The sequence below is a fragment of the Tyto alba genome, unplaced genomic scaffold, assembly GCF_018691265.1.
Source record: "Tyto alba isolate M040663 unplaced genomic scaffold, T.alba_DEE_v4.0 Super-Scaffold_14, whole genome shotgun sequence".
Classification (NCBI taxonomy): Eukaryota; Metazoa; Chordata; class Aves; order Strigiformes; family Tytonidae; genus Tyto; species Tyto alba.
The window spans coordinates 4835262-4852452 of NW_024881276.1; the positions used below are offsets into that span (position 1 = coordinate 4835262).

The 17191-nt window shown below is 39.9% G+C and overlaps 1 protein-coding gene across 1 annotated transcript in view; it reads right to left on the minus strand.

Moving 5' to 3' along the window:
• Positions 1-14964, minus strand: part of PRKX (protein kinase X-linked) — a 60697-nt gene extending 45733 nt beyond the window's left edge. Inside the window, exon 1 of the mRNA XM_032994855.2 lies at positions 14361-14964. Within this exon, the coding sequence (XP_032850746.2) occupies positions 14361-14547 (187 nt within the window). The 5' untranslated portion in view covers positions 14548-14964. The remainder of the gene's footprint in view (positions 1-14360) is intronic.
• Positions 14965-17191: the final 2227 nt, after the last annotated feature.

Genomic DNA, 17191 nt, shown 5'->3' on the forward strand with positions numbered 1-17191 from the left:
CTTTATTTGGACAGGTGAGACTAATCTAGCTGATCTCAATTTACACTTTCCAAGCTGCAATATTCACCCCTAAATTTCCAAGCTAATATAAACACTGGAGAAGAGCTAAACTCATTACTTCTTGGAATATCTATATCAAAATGCAGGTAAGTGATTTCAGACCCATTTTATACTATTTGATAGCTAGTTTTATAGAATGACCAACTTACCCAATATAAAACAGTATGTGTTGTGCAAGAAGGCTTAAATCTAAGAAAATCAAAACCTTCATTGCAGAACACTACTGAGTCCCACTAATGGCACAGTATATGCTTCTTTAAATTGTAGATAATCTTTCAAAATACAGATCTCAAGTGTCATTTCTGCTGGCAGTTGTGTTAAAACTTATAATTTCTAAATCATTTATGAGTAAGCCTTTCTTAAATATTATCTGTCAATTCAAGGATTGGCTCCATTAAAATTAAACAAAAAAAAGGCCACCTCATTCTCATGTTGTAGGATCCATATAAATCCAGAAGGAGGAAAACAGTAGGCACATACATGAGCACATACCCTACACACAAATATTTCCCTAAGATGTAAGAATTTGCCATAAAATCTGGAAGCACTTCAAACACTAAACAAATTCAGTTGAGTTTTTAAATGTATTAAGAAAAGACCACATAACTCTTCACATGTATTGAGTTTGGGCCAATAAAATCTCATCCTTACTAAAGACCCTATGTTCAAGACTCACCTCGAATTGCAGAATCTCAGCCTAACAATTCATTGGATTCACCCACTAACCTGATGGTGACTAAGCTCAAAGTTGTACAGTGGCAAATCACTTAAGATGCGTACACAAGAAAAGTCAATTGAGATGTTAAAAATTACATTTCAGGACATCAGTATGGACAATACTCTGACTCACTGGAGAGCTCTCCGTCCTAATTGGACTGTCTAAAGAATGCTTCAAATGGAAAACAAAGCTTTAGCAAGAAAACAAAACAAAACGCCCCCCCAAACCCCTCTCCGTTATCTGGGCCAGTCAAAAGCACAGGAGATCAGAAGCTTGAAATCTAAAGCCCATCCCTTAGTGACTAGTATTACCTGGTTACACCCCTTATCACAAACCTCTATTCTATACCCAAGAGTTTAACTTTTACATATCGTGTATTCAGAATACTGCATGGAAACCAATTCTCAGCATTACAGGTTTATCAATTGCTCTATTCCATAGGCCATGAAGAGTTACTTCACAGATCTTAACTCATAATGCCTTGTATGGTCATAAAGAGTATTAAGTACATTACACAGTAGTAATAATAGTGGACTACTAGATAGACCTTACCAATAGAAATAGAATTTCCAACTCATCATGTCACAGAGTTCTGAGCTAGTCAGCGATGGAGAGCCCTTTTGATATCCCCAGTGTTCTCACTTTCCAGTCACTGAAAGGAGTTAGTCATTAATACTCAAATCTTGAAAATAAATCCAAGTTCTCTTGTTCGTAAGAATCAATATTTTCTTTTAGATATTCAGCTATTTCACTTTGATATGTCATCATTATACATCAAATTTCTTAGCAACATATATCCATATACGTAGATAAATGGGTATATAACATACACACACACACGCATTTACCGAAGCACAGGTTAATTTATTTTGTTGTTTACTGCCATAGTTGCTTCTCACTTCTACTCTCCCACTCTCCCACCCCATAAAATCTCAGAATTAATTACCTGAACCTAGTCTGATACATTTAAAAACAGGATCACGGCCTGCAGTACAGAGAGCAATGAAGATCAAATCCAACACCACCTTGATAGAATAAAATTACAGCTAATTGAATTAATGAGCTGTAGTTCACACGCCAAGAGCACTTGATATGCCCTTGTAGACTCTGTTTCTCCAAAATTGTAGCATCTTTGCTGAGAGGTTCACTCACTATTATAGTTGACATAGCACACCTTTCAACAGAAATGTATTTTAAATTATTCCTTTTAAATAATAAGCTTTTCAATATAATTTATAATTCAGGACTTACTCTTAAAGAAATAGCGCGCAAGCACAAATGTGCTAAAATTAGAAGGCAGTGCCAGTTATAAGGATCAGAAATTAACACAAAGCTGATGTATCTGGATCGGGTCATCAGTTCAATATAGCCCAAATCAGTTGTAACTGAAAGTTACTGGTATCTAACAGTTATTAGTTTATCGTACATTAACAATTTTTACAGAAGCCAAAGCACGTTAAGTTTTCAGCAGCAAAGATAAAAGGCATACTTCTGCCCTGAAGAGAGACGAAATATGCCAAACAAGAAAAATTAATAGGCATATTAGATATTTACCATTATATGAACTGCAGTTTGTTTCAGATGCTTGCGTGTTTCCTAGGAACAAGTAACAGTCTCAGAAGACAGGACAGACTGATGAAATTCTTATTTCATATATAAGAGGTTCTCCTCCATCACCAGTGGAAGAGGAAACTAGCATTGCACTATCCAAAATACATGTTCTCAGGAGGTACCAGAAGAAAGCTGTGCCAATGACTAACACATATTTTACTTCTTGACATAAAAATTAAATGTTACCCTTAATAGGATTTGCCAGTACACAAGTTAAGTATCATCAATGTTTAAAGAGTCCCTATGCACCTGTTTTTACTGTACTGTCCTTTTTAGTCAAGTGAAGTTTACTGAGTTCCTTAATCTTTAAAATGAGATCGGTGTAAGACATGAAAAATTCTTTAGAGACAATTGTACTTTATGGTAAATTATTCAAAAGTTTGCACCAGAAAAAGGGTTTGTCCTGCTTATAAAACTAAACCAACTATGCTACAGAATGATTTCCAAAGCAAAGCAATCAAACAGTACAGCTTTTTTCCTTCTCTCTGTGCTCCCCCTACCCCAAGTGTCCTCACACTTCTAGGTTGTTGTTTTTTTTGTTTTTTTTTTTTTTTTCCCCCTATTACTACAATCATTGCTTAATTTTATTTCAAGAATCGTATTTCAGAGAACCGAGGGAGGCCAAGCAACAAAGTTGTGTTTGTTCTCAAACAATGCAGCTCCTAAAATCTCTATCAAAAATGAAAGCCAATTAGGGTAGAAATCACAACTAGTCTGACAGTATCTGGAGTTCTGAATCTCTCCCTAGCTGTTACATCCAATTGCCAGCAGGATAAATTTTCCCAAATATTTTAAATGCCAAAACATGTGAAGATTAGAGAGGCTTATCACCGTATTTTATTACAGGAGATAAACTGGCAATATTCCCTGCAAGAGCACCCAACTTTAGGATATCAGTGAATCCATAGCTGGCTGGCTTCCAGATGAAGCACTAACAAAAGCTGCTGACCTTGCACACCTGGTATTAACTAGCAACAAATTCAGACCTACCTAACAAATTAAGCACTAGTAACATTTGTTTCTTCACATACAATCATTTAGAACACCCAGCTGAGCTCCCAGCCAGACTTCCACTCTGTTCTACTTGTTTTACCCTGAAAAGAAAGAATATCAAGGAAACACAAACCTACCTAAACAAAATTAAGGAGTGTCTCGAAACAGCATTAAGTTCCCTTACCCTATTCTTTTTTTCCAACATAATTTTTAATTAGGAATTTCAACAGCCTGATACAAAGGTATAGCCTCAACTATGCATTCATCTCCTTTACTGCCTGCCAGCCTTCTCTGACTATTCATTGACTTTGGTAGTCCTCACTTCACTAAGAACCCTCTTTATTAAAATACAAATAGCAACCATGCAAAAAAGTCAGTAAAATTCAAAAATAATATTTTAAATTAACACAGAGGTGTGACCCTTGTCTCCAAATACATAGTGTCAAAGCAATTAAACATTTAATAAGATCAAGATTCAAAATTAAGGAAAATTTTCCATGAACAGATTCAAGGAATCACTGCTGCTCAATGTGAGAACACTGGAAGCAATGCAGAAATTTTTTAAACAGAAGGATTTGAATTAAGCTGTAATACTGTGATATTTTTAAATATATATAATTTTTAAAATATAATTTATAAATTAATAAAATATTTTAAAATTGATTATATCCTAAATGACATTATTTGCAAATATATTAATGAATGAGCAGTTTCTACATATACGGTTGCTAATGTGAATTTATTTAAAGTGGACTGAAATATGTTGGTCACTAAAAAGGGAGGAAGAACAATGTTGTTGATTCAGTGTAAGTTCTATATCCACTACTTCCGAATGTGACAACTGGGTGGGTTAAATAAAGACATACTGCAGAAGTCTGCACAGGCCTTTGAAAGTCACAAAAGTCAGGGAGAGTTTAGTGGCCTCAGAACACAAATTCAGCATACCGACATGCAACCTGAGACGTTTTGATGAAAGAGGGAACAAGAATCCCAGTTCAAAACCAGACTGACCAGTAGCTGTCCTCACTGTTCATTCTCCAGGGGAGTTACCCACTAATCTTCCTGAAAACAAAGTAAGATTTTACAATTCATATTCTGAAGTTATTTTTGACAGGCCATGCAAATTAAAACTGTACAGGCTATCATCTGCACCCAAGGAGCTGTAAGAAGCCAATACCAAGCTGGGGGGAAGAGGTCTGAGGCTGGAAGTTTGTCATCAGTTTTGGGGCAGGTGGCTAGAGGAGTCTGCTATTACAGCACCCAGAGTTTTACATAAACACCGTCAGCTCCCAGACACTTGTTTTATATATTTACCATCCATATAGCTATTACAGTGCATTCTAATTAGTAGATCAGCAAAGTAAAATCTTACACCCAGTTTAGCCTGTTTTTGAAGAGTCTATGAAGGGACAGCTCTCTTAACATCTACCTAAACAATTTTGGAGCATTTAATTTACTGACTGGAAGCACTACTGGAGAGGCATAAAAAGCAACAGTAACTAGACATTTTGCTTTAATCCAGAGAGCTCCCTGCACCCTCAGCAATAATGACAGTGTCATTACTGTAAATATTTCAGATCGCTGAGAGTCCCCATATTCCCCAATACAAACAGAACAACACTTAAGCAAATGTCACAAATGCTGCCTAAGAAGCTACGTTTTAATGACGAACCATACCAAAACTCAAATGCTGCATACTGAACACCCTAAATGGTCACTTAAAAAACCTCCTATGTAAGAATCATGTTAAAAATAAACAAACAAACAAACAAAAACCACCCTTGGCAGCTCCACATGCTTTCCTCTTGTATTAGACAATGTAAGAGATTATATAGTTGCTTTCTCCAGGCGAAATAATGTATTGCATTGATAGCTTTAGTGTTTTTTAAAAGTATATGTAAGACAATGTCAAGTGTACACAAGAAAAACAAACGCACATTTAAGTCACAGGTTACAATTGCTTATCATAGTTTACATTGTATAGCTCTTCTGCCCTGAGTTGCCTTTCTCAAGTACTGCAATAAAGACAAAATACACCTAAATTCTTGCAAATTGCATGGTAGAATCAAATAAATAAATACCAGATATGTGACCTTTCATGAAAGATTAGCTCAGAATCAATCCTTTAAGGAAGTCAAAAATATCCTAGTTTAAAAGAAAACATTGTCACATGCTGTAGATACTATATGAATAGTTTACAGAAACAAAGTGTAATAGATAGCCAATTAAGAAATCCTATATATGCTGACAGAGAACGAGCAGAAGACTTTTCCACGTTCTCACTTTCTACAACAAGCTGTAGAATTGTAGAACTTATTTTTATAAGTTTATATAAATGTACATATATATGCATATGTATATAAAATTTATAATCCAACAGCGAAAACTGTAGGTGATATTCAAACTGAATGGACAGAAAAGAAACAAGAGCAAAGAAGATTCTACATAAAAATTAGTCTGTTTTAGACGCCATAAACTGTTGGCATAAGGGCTATGAAATACACTGCAAAGCAAATAAAACCATATAAGCAATCCACTTTTACTTTGGTATTAAACACTCCCCGGCCCATAAAGAGTCACAAGACTAGAAATCCAGATACTTCACAAAAATATTCAAAATTGCCTGAGGGGTGCATTTCAGATTTACTTAACTATAATGTAGGTCAAATTGAGCTGGTCTTCCCTGCTCCCTCAAGAGATTAAAAGTTGAGGGTCAAAGCAAGACTTTGGGAATGGTTCCACTGACCAAATCAACCCAACAGACAAGTCTAACATTCCATCGCCATTGGTATTATACAGACATGTGTTATACCATGAAGTTTAATCACATGGAAACGATGCTTCCTTCATTAATTTTGATGTGTTTCAGTTATAAATAAATAAATAAAACACACACAATAGCAATTTGTCAGAGGTGAAGCATATAGAAGCAGACCAACTGATTTTCCGGGGGAAAATGACAACACATTTACACAAAAGTTACTGTCAATCAATTAATAAACCAGCTATCAACTGCTCCAAGCTGGGACCAGAGTGAAGAAAGAGGGCAGCTGAGCAGAAAGTTTTCATGAACAAATGTCACAGATCAACACAATTTAAGACTGGACAGGGCAGCTGTTAGAATTCACCAAAAGAAAATTTGAGAGTCCACACATTTGAAGCACACTCTGCAATGCAAACATCCCCAAACTGTCTTTAAAATCAGTATAGATATTAATACAAACCCTTCGGCATGAGCATTACAAAACAGCTCAGGAAAGCTTATTTTATTAACGCAAAAGCACAAGCACTTTAGCAATACAACTAGCAGTTGTATTGAAATGAAGTGAAAATAGTTGAAATCTAGTTTAGGTGTGTCTAAAAAGGAGAACTGTAATTGTACATTCTACAACGTAGATATGTCCGGAAGAGCATTTTCTGAATGCTTCTAGTATGCTAGGAATTACAGTTTCAACACTATTTTCCCTGCTCCAGTCATCTTTTGGCCTTTCAGTGAAAGAGCTTAGGTATTTACACAGAACAGTTACATTGCTTAAATTAAGCTGTAAAACCACAAAATTTAGAGCTCACTAAGACTGTGGCCCTTAAACTGTGTAAAAACAAATGCTTAAGTTAATCCTCATAATGAAATTGCTAATTTAATATTTTCAGAATGCTCCTCAGAGTAGAACAAGATGTTTTCTTCAAGTTCAAATAAGCTTTCCAAAATGAAAATCTATTATTCTCAGAATATTCTATTATTTTTTCTAAGATTATCAATGGTTTCAGGGGAAAACTGCTCACAGAAACACTGTATCTATTTTACATCCTGTCCCTCTAAATCTTTAGAAGAAAAACAAACATCACTCCTTCAGAGGTAACACATTTTCAAACACCATACCCTGAAACCTCCCAGCAAGTAGTCTTCAATTTGCCAACTTACAGTCTTACCATCTCAAGTGAAATTATTTTAATATCCTTGAAATATATTATTTACCCAAAATAAAATGGTAATCTTACTAAGGGCAAAAATTTGAACATTTCGTTCACCAAAATTAGCAAAGTAAGACTACAGAAATACAATAATGAGACTGACATAAGTTTGGGGTTTTTTTTAATATTTGCTCATTCTGTAATATTCCACTCACTTCCCAAATATAATATATTTTGTTAACTACTCTCACAATTTACTCACCTGTCTACCAGGTGAATTTCCTTAGCACTCTAAATGTACAATATCTATTTCAAAGAAGAGGCTGTACTAAGGGAATATCTCTGATCCACCTTCAGTATTAAAAAATAGTAATAACAATACAATACATATTTCAAATAAAACCTGAACCACTGCTCTAAAGTGAAATGCAAACAGTGGCTAAAAGAATGTTGTATCATATACCTCCCCCCAAACTTTTTTTTTTTTCTTAAATAAGGACCCCTTTGTTCATTCATTTGAGAGATTGTCATCCTGTGGGAAAACAGAAATACAGTCTAATTTTGAGAACTGCTCTTCTCTATCATCTGAATATCCCAGGTGCACACTAACACACAGTACTCACAAATTTTACTTGCCAACACCTTTGAAGCTACTAAAAAACTCTCTAAAACTGTACAGGAATGGGAGGAGGATGCTTTCCCAACTAAAGACATCCTGTTAAACTACGGAGTAGCACAAGCTAATGCTGAAGATGTTTCACACTAAATATCAACTGTAAGGGAATTGTATCTTTTAACCTAAACTAATTTGGTCAGCAACATCTTATGCCCAGACAAGCCCTTGAAAAGTAAACATAAAGCTCCTATCTTTTACTTCCCCCCCCCCCCAAAAAAAAAAAACACCACTCTTTGTTGCTGTATACATACATGTCTGTGCCTCTCATAACAAACAAAAGTGGTACATAAAATCCACCACCCTTTCCTTTCTTCTGATATTTACATATTGCATAGCACCCTTAAAGTGGACCAATCAAAGATTAAATGTGCTTTAGCTTGGGATTCGTTTCCCTAAATTTTCATGATGTAAAAGCCATAGTATCAAGACATCCACCTCCAAAAGGCTGCTCTCCCTGTCCACTACAAACAGCCCAGACATGCAAACTCAGGAACCTAAACACAGAAAAGGTGAGTCAAGACCTAAGAGCCTATATGGTGTCAACCACCAGTACTTTAAATTCATATTTCCTCCCTTTGAAGAAGGAGAAAGAAAGAAAAAAAAAAAAAAAAAAAATCAAATCTCTCTTTCTCTTCTTTTTCAGTTTGGGCTGACACAACCTTTTTGATGGAAGATTTTTTCAATAGTATCTTCAACTGAAACATTAGTCGTACTTAAGCACAAACTTGGCAGGGGGAAGGAGTGGTGTTAGATGCTTCTGATTTTGTGGGAAAGGAGTTTTGCATGCTTCTTATTTCTGAAATATTAGTACTAGTTGGTTCCAGATTATTTGATTATTTGCATTGCAACGGGTAGTTCTGGGCACCTCTGGGCTATTTATAGGGCTTAAATTATTTATCTTCAAGAAAAATATATTTGAGTGTCAAAGTTCATTCTATAACATAACATGAAGTTCACAACATCAGATAAAGAAATCTGAATTTCTTTCCACAATCAGTTAGATATCTAAGTAAGCTTAAGGCAAAAGAAACAGGTGACAAGCAAACACTGGCCATTTACCTCAACACCGATTTAAAACACTGAAGATAGAAAAGCAGAAATGTGAACTTTCAGTTTTCACATGTTCAAACTTCTTCTATATACTCTCACTTTTCTGACCTTTTTGAAAGATAAAAGAAAATACTCGTTTTGATCCATTTTTTCCAGCCTAATGTGAACAAGAACCTTATGGGAAAGGACCTGTTGCTGCCTACTCCACAATAAACATTATACTATTGAAATTTGCCTCAACAGTGGATAACAGGAAAAGCAAGAGAAGAAAGCTGAGTCACACCTGGTCATCTTCTCTCTAAACATCAGCTATAACAATACTAAGGATTTATTTTGAGACAAGTATGATCTTGTGGGAGGGAAAAATGAAGCAAGAAAGACATTCCACAGACAGAGAGTGAAAACAAAATCCAAGTCATTTAGCTTTATGACTAAAGTCTCGAAGATGTACAAGTGTAATGGTGAATTCAGGTCACCATTACAGTCACAACATTCAGACCATGTTTTCTTTCAAAACTTGTGGTATTTAAGGACATTGCCAAGTAAAATAATGGACTGTTATTTATCATTTCAGTATCAAGAAAAGGTGACAAAATGGGAAAAAAATGCTCACTCATCCCTTAGAATATATTTTTAAATACGTGTGGACATTGGTAGTGAAACTAAAAATAACACTTGGTAAGAAACAGAACTCATTTGAGTTCCTTTAATATAAAATAAAAACAAACAAACAAACAAAACCAAACAGCTACCAGTGCTCTTCCCTAGTAAAGAACTTAACTATTCTGGTGCAGAATGTTTTGCTTAGACTATACACAGGGCAAATAGCACCTGTAATGTCCTATACAGGAGCAGATTCCTTCTTACAGCATTAGACTACGGTTCTGTACCCACTGTCCTGCTGATATGCCATTTGAAATATATTTGGCTAGCATATTTTGTGCATGAAGACAGTGAAATTAAGTATTTAAAAATGTGTTGTGCCTCACTTTTCCCATGTACTTTTAAAAATTTTCCCATGCTCATAAAAATTAAAATACTGGTTTGCCCAATTTTTTATTCTGCATTTGTTTAGTGTAACACACTTCATGGGAACAGTTGTTTAAAAGAATCTTTTTGAATTAAAATACTATTATTACAGTATTTCAATCAATTTAATAGATTTAGAGAACCCAATTTACATTTATAACACCTGCTATGGAATTCATTGCACTTTGAAAGATTTCACAGGAGAGAGGGCAAGAATAAGTTTGTCATCTTTCTCCTCCTAGAGTTCTCTTCCTCCCCCCTTCCCTATTACCATACATGTCATTCAGGAATATAACATTTGTTTTCCCAACTTCACCTACCCAAAAGTGAGGAAATATCTTTCAGTTTTCTTGCACTTATCATTCCAGTTTATCTGAATTACTTCTTCATTATTGCATAATTAAAAATGTAACATCTCCATTTCAGGATATATGTCAGGTGTCCAACTGCAGCCCCTCTGACTACTGGAATGGGAAGGCTGTTCTTGTTAAATGCTCATCAAAACCAGGTATGATTCAGAAACTATGTCACTAGTGTTCATAGCCTCTCTCTTCCACTGACACTACAAGAAGTTCGAAATGGGTTCGGATAAGCGTGGGTGGGCCATGAACTTTCAGCAGCTAGGTCTCAATGAACATGGTGGTCATGGCATATTAATTTTTGCTTCTCTACAGCACAGAACTACCTCAGCCTTGCACAGTTGAATATGCAAATTCAATTGAGATTCACATAATATTTTATTCTGGTCCAAGCAGCAGTTTCTGAGCATGCTGAGCAAACACTTGTATTTTGAACTCCTTTGAAATGAAAATTAATTCAAAAACAGAAGCGGACATGCAGGCATCTTCAACAGCTCTAGAACAGAAGCACTCACCTTTCATATAAGAGGCCTAGTTAAAAAAAACATACATCTCAAAGGTTCAAAGCCGTATCTTCAACCTCTCAGGAAGAACCCTCAAAGAAATATTCCTGTTCAACATCTTTTAGTGTCAGAAAACAGTATGCAACCCACACCTGTGCCCTCCCCAGACCCATAACTTCACATTATTATCTAAATATTAGGGCACTTCCCCCAAAAGCATACCTATAGTCTCTGCTCCCAGTGCCTTTTACCAAAAAGGCCCACAAACACCAAAAACAAAGGTTGAGTCCTGGGATGTCTGGGGGAGATAAATTCCCTCCCAATCATTATGCTGAACTGTTTTCCCCTCTTGCACTTCCTTCCCTCACAGTGAGTTCTTTGCTAAACTAGGCACAGTTTCCAGGAGAAGTCACAGAAAACATGCCTGACCCAGCCTGCATGATGGCGGTTGGGTTAACAGAGAGATTTTAATCCTCTTAGACTATGAAGGATATTTAAAACAGTAGTTATTATATTCAAAGCAGATACTGCTTCAAATTATTGTTTTGGGTTTTGTTTTTTTGTTTTTTTTTTTTTTTTTACATGAACTTTATTCCATCCTACAAGAGAAGATGGCTAAAATCAGGGATGACCACAATCTCACAGACACCAAAGTAATTTTATTTCCTTAAATATTACTCATAAACAGTTGTAAGAGCATGGAGCTCACCTCCCTATTTTGCCACTTTCTCAAGCTGATAGTTTTCAAGGCCACACTGTTTCTAAGGCTGGGTATGAAAGCAGCAACAATTCTGGTGGAGAAGATACCAAAACTTCCTGTCCTGGGTATCCCCCCTCCACAAACATCTCCAAATATCTCTCGGATAGAGCAAATAGCTTTCGAGAATATCAGCAGAAAGAAAATGGCTATTCTTATCCCAGCAATTAAACAGCACACGACTCTAAATCGCTGTAGTGAAATTGATGACAATATATTAATCTCATCTATTTGTGCAGGGAGATCAAAACGGAAGATAGGATAATATTGATTTAAACCACCGCTGAGAAGAAATTCTGGATATACTCTTTCAGTACCTGTGACATAAACCTAACTGTATTTAATTAACTTAAGAATGTTTAAGGCAAGCAAAAATTAGTTTTTTCAAGCTAAACTATGCATCTACACTTTATTCTTATTCTGCACTGATGTAACTGGCAGCCCATTTAACACAGGAATGCGATGTAGCACGTTAGCAGGTGCGGATGGTGCAGCCCAACCTCATGCAGAGTTCCTGGCTTGGATCTCAGATGCACTACAGACACATTAGCAGGGAACTGCATCTTTTATGAACTCTGCCACTCAGAGGCAGGTATCAATGTGTTCAGTTTCAGTATCACTTTGAGGCTGCTGTATTGCTTCCTGGTCAGAAGCTAGATCCCTTCCCTCCTCACAGCCTTCTACTGAAGAGCATAGGCACGTCACAAATTCATTTTAGAACCAATTTAAAATAAGCCAGCTCACCTTCTCTGATAATGTAAGGCCTTATGTATTTATCTGTGCACATTTTTATACCCTCCAAGTTTTACATTTTTGTCTCCCTTCTCCCTACAAAACAACTAATGCCACAGATCATAAGAGATGCAAAGAACAGTCACCTTCTCATTCAGAGCTATTTAAGAAAAGAAAAAAAAAAAAAAGAAAAAAAAAAATCAAGGCAGGGAAGGCACAGAAGGCAGACTGTTCTTTTAGTACCCCATCGGTGCCCTGATAGGCAGCTATCTGCTCCTTCTACATTTGATTCCTTTCATATTAGGCAGTCTCACTTTTTTTAAGTCTCTCTCTATACTTTGTGGAATCACAACTTTGCTCTTCCTTACCCTCTAAGGAGTACCTTAAAGAACACTCTAAAAAGATATGCTGTTTAAAAATGACACCAGGATTATTTCCACATTTCTCCATTGGCCTCAGGAACATTTCCATGACTATTATGTCTTCTTTAAAAATTACTATTTTTCTTCAGCTTATGCTTCACTTTAAGTCATAATCCTCTGTGATGACAATGGTATCATAGCAACTAGTCATGATGTAACAAAGACCATTTCTGGTGGAAAAAAAAAGCATCACAAACCTTGCAGGCAGTCTCTTAATAATCTCAATTAATTTCTCAATAAAATGCCTGTTCACATTTCAAATTGTAAAAGTCATCTCAAAAAACAACGCACTTCAAGAGAAGATAACATGTTGTTCTTCACTGATCACAAGGTTCTCAGGCCTTTCCAACTCCATTAAAACCATCAACTTCACTAAGAAAGGGTTTGAACTGCACCTTTTTGGCTGAAGAGAGTTTCAGGGAAATTAAGATTTACAGCACTTACTGGAGTAAATCTATAGCAAAACATTTCACAGTCCTGTAAAGAAAAAAAGAACAAAACTTCTATATAGTTGAACATACAAGCCTTCAAACCAAGTGCAAAAATATATGTAACTATATGTACGTGCATGTACACAACACACAGACAGATACAGGTGGCTACAAACACAATGAACATCATCACTGACGTCTGAAATGCCAATTTATGAAACACAAGCGTTTACTCCGCAGTGCCACTGATTACAGGCAGTTTTTAGTAAGTGTGATACATGTGAGGTGCAACCTTGCCTTCTACCAAAATGCTAAACACGCAAAGCATCTTTGCATCAATATTCAGGGCAACGGCATGCTGGGGTTTTGAAATATACTTAGCTGTATTCAGTTAACCTGTTTGATCTCTTCACTGGCCTGGCAACTACATTTAAATGATGAATTTTTTCTTATTATTATCATTTTTTTTTTTTTTTGGTCACGATGCAGGTAAATGAAGTTAAACCAGATAAATCAGGTTTTACACCAAAAGGCCTTTCGGCTTCGGCGGCGGCTGTCCCCGTCTCACAGACGGGCCAAACCCGATTACAGGCTCGCTCGGCAGCAGAGCAAAACCCACGCTCCGGCGGCCACGGGCGACGGCAGCTCCCGCGCAGCCACCGCGCCGGGGACACGGACAATGCCGAGAGCCTCCCCGCGGGCTCCCCGCCCGGCGCTGCTCCCCAGCCACGCGTGGGCGGCAGCCCCGCCGCCTCGCCACCGCCCGCCGGCCCCTTCTCCCCAGCGCCGGGATCGCCCCCAACGGCACCTGCCGGCCGTTCAACGGCCGACGGTCCAACCCCCGCTGCCGCCTCAAGAACGGGGCCCCCAACCGCCCAGCGGCCGCGGCTCCGGGGGGAAAGGAAGGAGCGGAGGTGGGAGCGGGGAAGGAGGCGGGGGGGCGCCCCCCCCCAAAAAAAAAAAAGAGGGAGCCCGGGAAGCGGAGGGGCGAACGGCCGCTGGGGTATCTTCCAAGGGCCGCGCCCGGCGGGCACGGCCGCAGGCAGGCACCTGAGCAGCTCCTTTGTTCCTCCCCGCTCCCGCCGCCTCACCCCTTCCCGCACTCACCCACGGTGGCCAGGGTCTCCAGGTCCTCCAGCTTGTAGGCGGCGGGCTCGGGCGCGGCGGGCGAGCCGGGACCGGCGGGACTGGGAGCCGGCGCGGCGGGCTGAGGCGCGGTCAGCCCCGCCACCGCCGCCGCCTCGCCGCCGCTCTTCGCCCCCATTTTGGCCTTGGCGGCGCTGAAGGCGTCCATGGGGCCGAGCGGGCGCCCCGCGGCCGCTCAGCGCATGGAGAAGGGCGAGCCGGGAAGGCGGAGGGGGGGGGGGGGGGGGGGGGGGAAGGAGAGGGAGCGGCGGCGGAACGCAAAGTTTCAGTCTTCAGCAGGCGGGGTGGCTGCTCCCCGGGGCCGGAGCCCGTTCCCGCTGCCGCCTCTGAGGGGGCGCGGAGCCTCCCAGCATCGCGGCCAGCCGCCGCGCCTCCCGCCACCCGCAGCAGGGACCGCCGCGCAGACAGACAATGGCGAGGGTGAGCCCGGCCGAGCCGCGCCGTGCCGAGCCGCGCCACACGCGGGGCGGGGTTTGCCTTCCTGCCGCTGCGGCACGGTCCCGCAGAGGGCTGGCGGGGCGGGGAGGGGGCGGGCGGGAGAAGCGCGGAGCTCGCCGCGGGCGCAGCTCGGGGGTGCCTGGTCACGCCGCTGCCCTTTGCTCGTCCTTCCCCCCCCCCGCCCTCCGCGTCCCGCCTGAGGGGCGGCGCGGCTGCCGGGGCGGGGGGGGTGGGATGGCGGGGGGGGGGGGGGGGTGCCGGTGGCTGCCGCGCCTGCCCCCGCGCTGCTGCCTCAGGGCTCCGGGGGGCCGGGGGAAGGTCCCGTCGGCTCCCCGCGAAAAGTTAGAGGTGACTGAGGGGGCCCTTGCGAAGCCCGGCCCACCCGGTTCCACACGGGGAGATGCGGGAAGAGTCAGTCAGTTGGAGGAGCTCGGCTGGTGCGGGGTTAGCGAGTGCCCCTCACCCGCGCTTTTCAAAGGGTTTCTCCCGCGTTATTCCGCTCCCTCAGCTCTCAGGGCGGTGTGGGTACGGCCGCGGCCCCTCCGCGCTCCCTGCCCCAGCCTGCGGAGTGGCCGGGGCCGGCGGGTGGGCGCGCGGAGCTGCGCGGAGGAGGCGCCTGAGGTGGCAGGAGCGGGGCACCGAGCACGGCTCCTTCCCCGGCGGCCGAGAAACTGCTGACAGTTATGCTGAAAGACTGGGAATAGCGGTGTGTGAGCCAAGTCACTGAGAAGCGCTCGTGTCAGAATTGGGAAGGAAATCCTAATTTTTTTTTTTTCCTGGGCCTTGTTCTGGCCCAGTTTTACGCTGTTCACAGCTCCTACCCTGTGCTCCAATAAGCGGGGTATCTGCAAAGCCGATGTGTAAGTCAAAGCACACAGGTGGCATTTTATCTCTTCTTTTTATTAAATGTGAAAACGGGGGAATACAAGGCCCTATTAGTTTCTGTGTGGAGTAGGTTCAGTGATAATGAGAAATAATTAGGTGTGTGTACACAGAAAATGAGAATAAATATATAAATTATGTATATAAGAATCACATATTTATGTATCTCTTTCCTGAATTTTAAGAGATCCTTACAGTCTCATTTATAGTCATGATACTCAGAGGACATAACACGTATTTTTATCTTTTAGCTTGTTGACATTCGAAGGGTTGTGACTAATTCGGAAAAATGCTAGGTCATCTCTGCTTCCTGTCAGCCTGTGAAAAGAATCACCAGTCAAGGAGGATGACGTCACTTCTGCTACAAAATTCAAATTTCATTTGTATACTCTTCAGAGTGCAAGTTTTGAGCTTCTATTTTGCTTTACTACTTAATTTCCTTTCGTATTGTTTTGTACATTGTATACAAAAAGTATCATGATTCATACCTTGAATATTTTAGAGATTCTGTAAATTGCAAATTGTAAATGTTCTGGCAGGCTGTAAATTTAGTTCCTGTTTGCTCAAAAGATGAGCAAGCCAACAAACCTCTCTTAACAATAACAGAAAATTTTGTTTAAGATAACAGTTTGAAAAATAAACATTCATACATTGAGGAAATCTCCATGTATATAAAACTGTAACTTTTGAGTTTTAGCCAAATAGTTTCAAATTGAGATGATTTGGGGGAAAATGTACAAGATAATTGTGATCATTGTTTTCTAGAGACAATACCTTAGCTTCAGTCTATCCAAGAAGATCAGTATGTGATCCTCCTGAACCTTTTTTTTTTTTTTTTTCATAAAAACTAAGAAATCTTTCACTGCTCAGATGTTACAAAGGACATAAAATACAGAAGATATTGATTACTTTCAACTGATATTTCAATTTATGAACTTAATGATTAAATTATATGCATTCACAAACTTAAAACTTCTTTAAACAGCTTTCTGCTGCCATGCTTCGGCAATTGGTGGCCTGTATGTCAGCACACATTCAAAAAGGCTGTGATTCAGCAAGGTTCGTAAGCACAGGATTAGCTCCTTTCAATGCAGTGTCTCTTTTCTTACGAATAAAGTTAGCTTCCTACCTTGCTAGACTGGCATCCGAAGCATTCACTAGTCGTAGTTGTAGCAATATAATTGCAATGTTTATATTTAGAATGTCAACATGTTATTAGTGTGCTTTACCACCTCTCTATAACCTACTTAGAATTTACCTTCCAGATACTGGTTATTACTCACAATATTTCAGGGAAAGAATATGCCATTATTTCTAAATACGACGAGACTGAGAATCAAAACTCGTAACTTCATAAATTGCATGTGAAAGTAGAGCTGGCCACTGGGTTGCAATAGTGGATATGAAACTTAGTTTCTTGCCCAAATTAGACACATTTCATAGGAAAGTCTGTAGCCCTATTCTCCCTTTTT